The sequence below is a fragment of the Anarrhichthys ocellatus genome, unplaced genomic scaffold (assembly GCF_004355925.1).
Source record: "Anarrhichthys ocellatus isolate YVR2014 unplaced genomic scaffold, GSC_Weel_1.0 scaffold13, whole genome shotgun sequence".
NCBI lineage: Eukaryota > Metazoa > Chordata > Actinopteri > Perciformes > Anarhichadidae > Anarrhichthys > Anarrhichthys ocellatus.
In genome coordinates, this window is record NW_022280043.1 from 441,686 (window position 1) to 451,685 (window position 10,000).

The window sequence follows — 10,000 nt, forward strand, 5'->3', positions numbered from 1 at the left end:
AAGGTAAAACACTGAGGGAGAGCATCAATCATTAAACTGTCCTGTGTGTGTTTGTACTGCAGTGTAACGAGACTACAGGCAAAGCCAACGTGCACCTAGTTCCAGCTTAGTTTAGCATGTTTAACATTTTCTAGTTAGCAATGAACGCAACGTACAGGAAAATCATTGTTGTGCAGGTATTTCAGCAGAAACCAAAGCAGTGGACAAATATTTTTTTTAACCGATTCATCCTGGGGGGACATAAATTGTTGTACCAAGTTTCATGGCAATCCATCCAATAGTTATTAACATATTTCACTCGAAACCACAAATGTCAATCTCATCTTTGCGCTACAGGAAATGACAGCGGATCACCAAATCAATAGCGTGTATCCTCTTGGGACCATGAATGCGTGTACAAAATGTCACGGTAATCCATTCAATAGTTGTTTTAGATAGATATTACAGTCTGGACCAATGACATTGCCATCCCCAGAGTCATGCTTGCTGGCTTGGCTAAAAAAGCTCTCAGCTCTCAGAATGTACAATATGCAGAAAGACAGAGACTTGAATGTCTCAACCTCGAGCCCTTTCCCCCAGAACAGCAGCGTCTCCGAGGCAGGGGACTCTGAGACAGACAACCCAGCGTTCACTGACACTTGCCACTCTGCCAGCTGGCAGCCTCAGTATACAGCTGTGCCAGAGACACTGCGCACACACACACACACGAATACACACAGTACACAATGATAAACAGGAAAACACACACTGGTGCTAAGCAAAAGAACACCAAAGAGTATATTCAGGCACAGACTATTAATCTCTTGAGGTGATGCCTGGTGTTGCTATTTATGGTTCTACAGAACAGAACAATGTTACAGCGTGTACCACTTCAGAAACAGCAAAAGCTCTAACTCAGTGTATCCCCACCCAGCTGGAAAGCACAACTCAGCAGTGGTGTGCTTTCCTCATAGTTCGGGGGGGGGGGGGGGGGGGGGGGGGGCTGAAATTCCTGGCATTGGTGCCATGCTTTACCTACTGAGCCTCTATTCATCTATTCAGGGTTTTGGGGCCTTTCTTTGCGTACGGAAGGTCAAAAGGTGCAGCGTGCCAACAACACTGCATGAGACAGCAGTGCAATTCCCTGTTAGGATGAACGGGCAGGGCATGACAATGATTAGTAGGTTGATCATTGCCTGTGCAGCTCAAAGGGTGCTGAATTACCGGAGCAACAAAAAAAAAAAATTAAAAAAAAAATGACTCATGCGTTCAGTCCTTAAAAGCAAAACAGCCTCCTGCAGAATGTAGACACTGCCTCATGGCTGATATGTGCATGTGATGTAGGTGAGGGGCAGCAGCGTGCACGGGGAGGGTTGTGCATGTGTGGATGCCTTTGTTTGGCCGTGCATGCTGCAGTGGAGCTGAAGGCTGCCTGTAGGGCCGGCTAGCAGTGAGGGAGAGCTACATGCATGATCATTAACCTGCTGTCACACATGCTTACAGCACCCACTTTTCTCAGTCATCAGGTCACAAAAACGTGCAAGAGGGAGCATGAAAACTAACTAAACAATGATTATGTACTTACAGGATTTACAAAGTGTTAGGTATTCAGCCATGACTGTATAGTTGGTGGTGAGTTTGCAGACGACCCTGACTGACATGCCACAGCTGCTTTCATTGTGTGACCTACATGCAGAGCCGGGGTCAGCGGGATTTCTGACCAGGGACCGACCGACCTACCTCAGCTGTTCTCCGGTGACGAGCACCTCGGCCAGCCGCTCCAGCTCTGCAGCCTTCTTCTGCATGGTGTTCCCGATGCAGTCCATCTCTCTGCTAACATAAGAGGCACAATCCCAGGGTGGGTTTTTTTTGTTAATGCCAAACAAACACATAAAGATTTCTCTCACCCAGATCTGTAAATGAGTTTAAAAAAAAAAATGTGTTAGGCAAAGTGTGCACCCGTATCTTTCCAGCTGACACACACACAGAAAGGGGAACGAATTGATTGAAAAGCCATCCACGCGGTGGTGATTTCAAAAAATAGACTGACAGACACCTCGGTTTTCGCTTACCCTTCAAGCAACATTGAGACAGAAAAGAGGAGTCTTTTGATAATTCCTTTGATGAATGAGGAGGGAAATTATTCCATCCCAGGAAACATGCAACAATGCAGTCACTCACAGCCCAGCCCCTCAGTTTGTCGGCATCTCCATTAGTCCACTTTTAATTCCTCGAAAACCTCCAACGTCTCCAAATATCTGCACGCGCACATTAATGCATGCGTGCATGCCGCGTTCCCTTCACGAATGCCTCAAACGCTACTTATCTGGTGTTTTTTTCGACGCACCGCTCGTGAAAAACCGCCGAGTGCTTTCTCTCAGCGTTTGGGTCGGTTTGTTTGTCAGTGATGTGTGCACGTTTTTTCGCCACGGCGCAGCCAGCACCCATCCACAAACCCCCCCCCCCGCATTGGGAGGTATCTGATGACGTCACTGGGGGCGGGGTTACAGAGGCACGCGAGTGCGCTCGATTCATACACCGCCTGGTCCTGGTAAGATGTATAGGGGTGGCGTGGGTTGGACATTGGATGTAGTTTTAGTTTGCACGCCTTTGTACTTTACATGCGGTTTTATTTTGTAAATCACGGACCATGCTGTGTAATATGTGACCAGTTTAGAATCAGAATTTTTTTTTTCTCCTTCCTCTTCATCTTGAGTGATTTTGATGGTTAGGTCTGATTTATTTTGCCAAACAGCTGAAATGTGAAAAGGATCCTTCTGAGCGGCTTTATATTCAGCCTACACCAAGTGCGCCAGAAAGCTGAATTTTGAATATTCAACCACCGTTTCCCAGGAGGATCAGCAGAATCAGTTTGTGTTCCTGGAGATATCCGTGAGAGTTAACCTGCCTGAAAGTTATCTCCTTCCAAAATACCAATATTTTCTCCAGTTCTATACCCAATAATCAAATAAGATGGAAATAAAACTATCACTACAACATTTTAAAAATACAAAGTGAGAGTGTGCAACATCCTGCAACAAAATTCACAAAAACAAAAGCATGCTATAGCCACATATCAACAACTCAATTTAATTTATATCACAACTGCATGGAATTCTTGACCCAACCATAATTTTTTACAGCTGATTGTATCTCTTAATCCCTTTTACAGTTATGATTTAAAAAGTGTTCATCATGTTTTAGTATAAATCCCATATCATCATTATTACTATCATCATTGAAATGTCCTGAATCCATTTTTTGTCATTTGTTTTCCTTTTAATTGTGTAACAATCGAAAAGAGGAGATTTTGATTAAAAAATATATACATGAATGAATGAAGTTACTGGCTTGCTATTTACAACATGTGCAGTTTCTGTGTCTGTATGATCTGTATCTGAGGTGAACATAAAACCAACGCTTCCGATGAAGTCATCTGGCTGCTGATTGGCTACACTGGTAAGAGTGTCTGTGTGCGTGCGTGTACGTGTGTGCGCGCGCGTGTGTGTGTGTGTGTGTGTGTGTATTCTACAAAGTTTGCTAATGCTCTCATGTTTGACAGTGTATAAACAGAATCAGAATCAGCTTTATTGGCCATCAATTTGACTCCGGTTTTCACATTGCTCTCAACATACATACATGGAATACACAAATAAACAAGAAAAATATTTTAAAAAACAAGCACAATAAAGACAACAAAGTAGAACAGAGGAACTATGCACAAACATTTAACTGCTATGTACAATATAAATATATATATAACCTACATATACAGCATATACGACCACATAACCTGCTGTATATGTTTGACTTGAGAAGCAAAGTGCCAAAAACAAAACCCACAGCGGACAACTTGAAAACAAAATCAAAAATTGTCTTGATCTGTTCTCATTTTCACTAGTGCATGTAACAGACATGACTCTACATAGCATCATACCATCATCTTCTTTTGTGGTGCATTCAAATATCCTGCTGATCACTGTATCTCCTGTTTCTATTGGTTTTGAGGTCCTTTTCATTCATTGTTTCAATCAGTCTGTCAGGGTATCATTACAGAAAAGGTCGCATGATCCCTTTGCATCTAAAAGTTTACAGGCTGGCTCTTCTTATAAATGTCTCATCATTAGTCATATCATATTCTGCTGCTGTGACTTAACTCCTAGATATTTTATTGCAGCATTACTCCCTGTATGACGGTCATGAATGATCTAAACATACACATTAGCTAATTTACTTGTTGACACCACAGTGACTGTTAAGTCTCCAATGGACAACGTGGTCGGACCGCGAAATCTGTTGGCTAATAATGGTATTACGGGCAACGATGGTCTGTTGTGTTACATTTTCTGTTTATCAGTCGTGAGAACGCGACTTGAATAATTATGGAACTAACATTGTGACTTTGTTATCTCGATATTTAATTACATCATGTGACACAGTGCTTCTCCATCCGGGCCAGTGGCGCAATGGATAACGCGTCTGACTACGGATCAGAAGATTCTAGGTTCGACTCCTGGCTGGCTCGCTCTTTTCCCTTTTCTTCTCGGGTTTTCTCACATCGTAAATCTTGACGGTGTAGCGTATTAGTCTGCATAAGGTACCAAAAATAACCTGAAATACCCCCTGAGATCATAGTTTCGAATCCCGCGTGTGCTTTCTGACTCATTGTGATCATCTAGAAATATGCATATCAGCAACTAAATTAACATAGAAATGTTAAGTAGGCTATGTTAAAGCATTGGTGGATAGTTGATTATATTTTGCATTATGAATCTGAATCTTCAAAGAACCTAAATATATTTTAAAATGTAGTGGAGTAAAAAGTACAATATTTGCCTATGAGATGAAGTGGACTAGAATTACAAAGTAGCACAAAATGTAAAGTAAAGAACAAGTACCCCCCTCAAAATTGTATTTATCTAAAATAGTTTGAGTTCAGATAATCCTCTCTTGGGTAGATATTAAAAGCTATAGGCCTACATTTATTTGAGTGAAGTGGTTGTAACAACTACAGTAAATAATAATATTAATAACTCACCTGAATGTCTGCACGCGAAACACATCAAACTTGATTTCAAAGAAACCCAGCAGGTGTTTTCTGCTTGATGAATCTCGAATTCATTTCTATTGACAATAGCTGCAAAGGATTGACTTACTTTCGCCATGCCGGTATGAAAAATAAATCGCTGTTCGTCCACCGCACATTCCCGTCAGCTGGAAGACGTCCATTGGTCAATTCTTGGTTAATTCTTGGTTGCAATACGAGCGCTGATTGGTTCTTGGTTGATTTGTGGTTACAGACGGAAAGGTGATTGGCCACAATGAAGGTGCAGATAAACGCAAATGTCAGGACGTTAGTTCAGAATACAGACCGCACAGTGGCATCCTGAGCTGTCCTTCAGCACGGTGGACACACTTTGGTGTTACCTTCACAGGTGCCACTGAAGACCAGTGATTCTCCTCCACTGGATAATTACTTTTCCATCCCCTGCTGCTCTGGATGCCATGAAAGCTGCAAGTCAAGCTCACCCGTCCACATCCAGAGTGTCACATAGAATTTATGACCTCATCATTGTTATTATGTAACAGAAAACGAGTTCGGACGTTTCTGTGTCCTTATTTCTTATTTTTTTGTTAATAATGTTGCATTTTATTTCATTACTTTTTATTGACATTTAGTTTATTTATGCCTAAAGTCATTTATGTTACACGTCATTGTTATTATCATCATTGTTGTTCTAATTATATATTAAACAATAGAAAATGGACGTTTCTGTGTTGATGTCTTCATCATCTTCTTCCTATTTCTTATTATTATTTGTATTAATGTTATTATTTAGTTATTACAAGCACTTCACTCAAATGTATAGCTTTTAATATCTACCCAAGAGAGGGTTATCTGAACTCAAGCTATGTGGATAAATAATAATCCTATTTGTCACATTCTTTGTTTGCTTCCTCATCACATAAGGTCCTTAGTTTGTGTCTGCGGGCTTTTCAAACAGTGGTGGACAGTAACTAAGTACATTTACTCAAGTACTGTACTTAAGTACAATTTTGAAGTACTTGATCTTTACTTGTGTATTTGCATTTCTATGCTACTTTATACTTCTAGTCCAATTCACCTCAGAGGCAAATATTGTACTTTTTACTCCACTACATTTTTTGATATCTTTAGTTACTTTGAAGATTCAGAATAATAATACGAAATATAATTAACTTAAGTTTCCACCAATGCTTTAACACAGGCTACTTAACATTTATATGTTATTTTAGTTGCTGACAAACACATTTCTAGATGATCACAAAGAGTTAGAAAGAACTGGATTCAATACCACGAGCTCAGGAGGTATTTCAGGTTATTCTTGGTATCTTACGTAGACTATTGCACTACTTCTTCAATGCTGGCAAGAAGACAATCGATGCCCCATGTGTGAGAGCCAATCGTGTTGCCATCGCTACCAAGAATGTCCAAGATTTATCCAATTACCAAACACTGCGAGAATGGTGCCAGAAGCCTCAATGGATATCACGTCTGACTGTGGATCGGAAGATTGCAAGTTCGACTCCTGAATGAGTCCATCATTTTTTGAACAAATGGATATCGATGAAGTCGCCTAGTTTCAGAGCCGTATATCACATACTCTTCATCTATATTGTTATTTGAGATTTACAATTAAGAAGAAAAGAAAGAAAAGAGGAAAATCTGCAGACAAGCAAGCAACAAACAAGCAACATGGGTGGTCCATGTTCCCCAGTTTATGTGTACATACTTGAACATATGTTTGCTATCAGGCAAATTCTGCAGGTTGAGAACTTTGTTTTTGCCCTCAATCTGCAGTGCAGGAACCACAGTCAGCATGCCTTTTTTCAATGCACCCTTTTATGTAAAAAAAAAAAAAAAAAAAAGATACAAATTGAAATTGAGGTTTATCCTATTGCAATGCATTTATTAAATATTTTCTTGACAACACTCATATACTGTATGTTATGTTCTGTTGCTCTTATGTTAATCTACAGGAACTCAAATGACCGGCGAGGTTTTAGTTAGTAAACTGAAGACATGAATAGAATTTAGATGGCAAAGGTAGGCAATCAAAAACTGTAATTCCCACTGCAAATCAAATTAGTATTTTAAGGGGTTTTGCACGAGTCAAAATGAAACAAAAGTAAATGAATATAGCGCTACAATATCTTTTTAAATATAGGTTTGCAAACGTAACAAAATACATCGATCAAGCCTAAAACCAACCTCTTCAGAGGTGAATCAAAAACTCACAAACCGATCTTTAAGTGCTGAGAACAGACTGCGTTTGACAGATAATGGCTGTTGATTGAGAACATTTGAACCTGGCTCTCTGAAGCACTCTCGCTCGACTTAACAAAGAAGAATGTTTTATATGACAGTGAAATGGTCGGCCCTAAGCACACAGAGGCATTGCAACCTGTGGGATAATGGCATTGTTTAATATTTCTATGGAATGGTCACGCTAAAGAGTTATCATTTGATATGATCATACAGGACACACAGCCACAATGACGGCTCATGTGTGCAGGTCAACAAATAGAAGCCTTTGACAGAGTGTTTGTGCAGCCTTGAGAAGAAAAGAGTAACTTTCTGTAACTCTGGTTAAAAATTGGAAAATTGTTGTAGTTGTTGTTACACTAATCATTTTCATCATGATGCTCAACGCCAATCTGTTACTTTTTTGTATATTCATCTTGTATAAATACACACCAGCTGTTATTATTGCATGAACTTTATCATGATTGAATCATTATTTTCCCACAGCATAGCTAATAAGCCAGCAGAAGCAGATCACTTATGGTTTGAATTGGATTGAATATGAAGTTGACCTCCAGATATTTACACAGACAATGCAATTGATATTTACATAAAAAAAAAAAAAATAAAAAAAAACTATGGCCACACAAAGTCCATATGCAGCGGGTATAACGCCACGCCTCCCTGTATTCAAAGTAGGGCTTTGGTGAATTACAATCCTTCATTATTAGGTGAAACTTCATTAACATTCCTGTGAAAATACACATCAAACCAGAGTATGATCGGATGCATTGCATTAATCAATCCTTTACAACAAGAATTGCACACGTCGACTTCCTGCGGTCAGTCACGCTTTGGCAGTTCCTCCACACATCCACCAGGTGTCTCCCTCCACCCGCTGCAGTGTCAGTAGGAGGTGGCTGCAGCAACCGGAGAGGAGCAGCCAGGCTCCATGTGCTTCAGGTGGCAGGAGTGGCAGAGAAGGTGGCCGTTCAGAGGGTAGCAGCGGTGACCCTCCTCGTCGTTCAGCTCCATCTTACAGTCCTGATCAGCACAGAGGAGGAACAAGGGTTAGACACACCCGCTGACAGCCTACAAGAGCTTCAGCAGAAGAATGGAGGATAATTGCTCTTGTATCTGCTCTGCATTGACCTCATTTTACAGCACTGACAGATTGGACAGCAATAATTACCGCGATAGTGTGCAAGGACAGCTTTTAGAACAGATTAATTTCTACATTTACGAAATGATTTAAACTCATCATATTAGCAAATCTCAAATATGTGCATACCGGGGAAAAAAAAGAATCTCTGGTCAATAAAGGATTCTTTTATATATGCTGTATTTAATCAGGAAGTCACATTGAGTTTAAGATCTCACTTACAAGTGAGACCTGAGCTCAGAGATATTTATAAATTAATAAATAAAATGATAATGACATAGATGCATAGCAATTATATAGCAAAGATATAATTATACATGCATACATACATCAGCGTGAACAATGATAAATAAATGTTTTCTGAAATATCCTTGGCAAAGGTAATAAAATACAAGAAGATTAACATAAAATCAACAGAACTTATTCTCATAAATCATTCTCTGCCGTTTCAAGAAAGAAATGTTCACAAAGACATAATTCTAATGTCAAGATGCTCCTCTTTGAACAGCTTGAACGATTAAGAAAAAAACAGGGTGCTGCTCCTCACAGCCCACTGATTTTTATTCTCAGCTGTCAATCAGCCTTTGGCACAAAAAAAAAAAAAGAAGAGGCACTTGAGTGAAATGATGAGATAGGGATGATGAGGCGTTGCATACCTGCTCTCCTCAGCAGTATGTCATTACCGCCAAGACTGTAATTAAGATCAGGGATCTACTCATTATGATATCTCTTAATGAGCCATTCAGAGGGTCCTGGCTCAGAGCCACGTAACACACGCAAAGCTTCAGAGAAATGTGACATTTTGTTTCCTTCAACCCACCTCACAGTGATAGCATTCCACATGATAGTCTTTGTCCATGGATACAACTCGGATGGTTTCATCAGACCCCTGGAATGAAAGTCAGACAAATGCAAATGAAGCCAATCTTTGCCAGAAGAAGACACTCGTTTCGGACACCGATGTAAGCCAAGAGCTGGATTGTCTGTACGTTTAAATTATGAATCATACTGGCATACAAGAATATAGTCACACCGAGCCAAAGACCGTGGCAAATCATTTATAAATAGGTACAAAGACCCTGTATCTGTACATTTAATGTGTGTGTGTGCTCTTTGTCCTGAAGACAGGAGGTATTTCTCTTTCAGTCATCTTTCTCTGATTACAATATCAGCCTGAGAGGGAACTCCCCTGAACATCCGTAACAACAGCTTACATAAAAGCACAGAGACAAAGCCCCCCACCCCAAAACACACACACACACACACACACACACACACACACACACACACACTACCTCTCCTCTAAATACCGGCCTCACTGCTCACTCAAAGGGGAGGGCCGGGGACATTCCAGCAAAGCCAACTCTAATTTTGGACATTTCTTTGCTTTTGCCAGCACGTCCTGCCTGCGTGTGAACTGTACTTCTCCTGACTATCAATCTGCTCCTCCTTGACACCGCATCAAATCAAAGCCCAGAAATATCAGGCCTCACATTGTTTGACCTGTAGTCCAGAGGGAAATATGGCTATATTGAACTACATGCTACTTACGCAGCTTAGTTCTGTGTTTGGGT

The 10,000-nt window shown here is 40.4% G+C and overlaps 2 protein-coding genes and 1 non-coding gene across 5 annotated transcripts in view; 1 reads left to right on the plus strand and 2 right to left on the minus strand.

Annotated features, from left to right (window-relative positions):
• The window catches only part of deptor (DEP domain containing MTOR-interacting protein), a 31,135-nt gene extending 28,713 nt beyond the window's left edge, over positions 1–2,422 (minus strand). The window contains exons 1-2 of one of the 3 annotated variants that reach the window (XM_031853059.1): positions 2,052–2,422; positions 1,720–1,809 (exon numbers count right to left, since the gene is read on the minus strand). In XM_031853059.1, the coding sequence (XP_031708919.1) occupies positions 1,720–1,809; positions 2,052–2,065 (104 nt within the window). In that variant the 5' untranslated portion in view covers positions 2,066–2,422. Of the gene's footprint in view, positions 1–1,719; positions 1,813–2,051 lie in introns of all 3 variants that reach the window. The other 2 variants (XM_031853058.1, XM_031853060.1) reach the window with 2 other exon arrangements.
• A 2,009-nt stretch (positions 2,423–4,431) lies between these two features.
• trnar-acg (transfer RNA arginine (anticodon ACG)) lies at positions 4,432–4,504 on the plus strand. The gene has a single exon. It is a non-coding gene; the product is annotated as a tRNA-Arg (tRNA).
• A 1,814-nt stretch (positions 4,505–6,318) lies between these two features.
• The window catches only part of limd1a (LIM domains containing 1a), an 18,654-nt gene continuing 14,972 nt past the window's right edge, over positions 6,319–10,000 (minus strand). The window contains exons 7-8 of the mRNA XM_031853388.1: positions 9,247–9,315; positions 6,319–8,308 (exon numbers count right to left, since the gene is read on the minus strand). Coding sequence (XP_031709248.1) covers positions 8,171–8,308; positions 9,247–9,315 — 207 coding nt within the window. The 3' untranslated portion in view covers positions 6,319–8,170. The remainder of the gene's footprint in view (positions 8,309–9,246; positions 9,316–10,000) is intronic.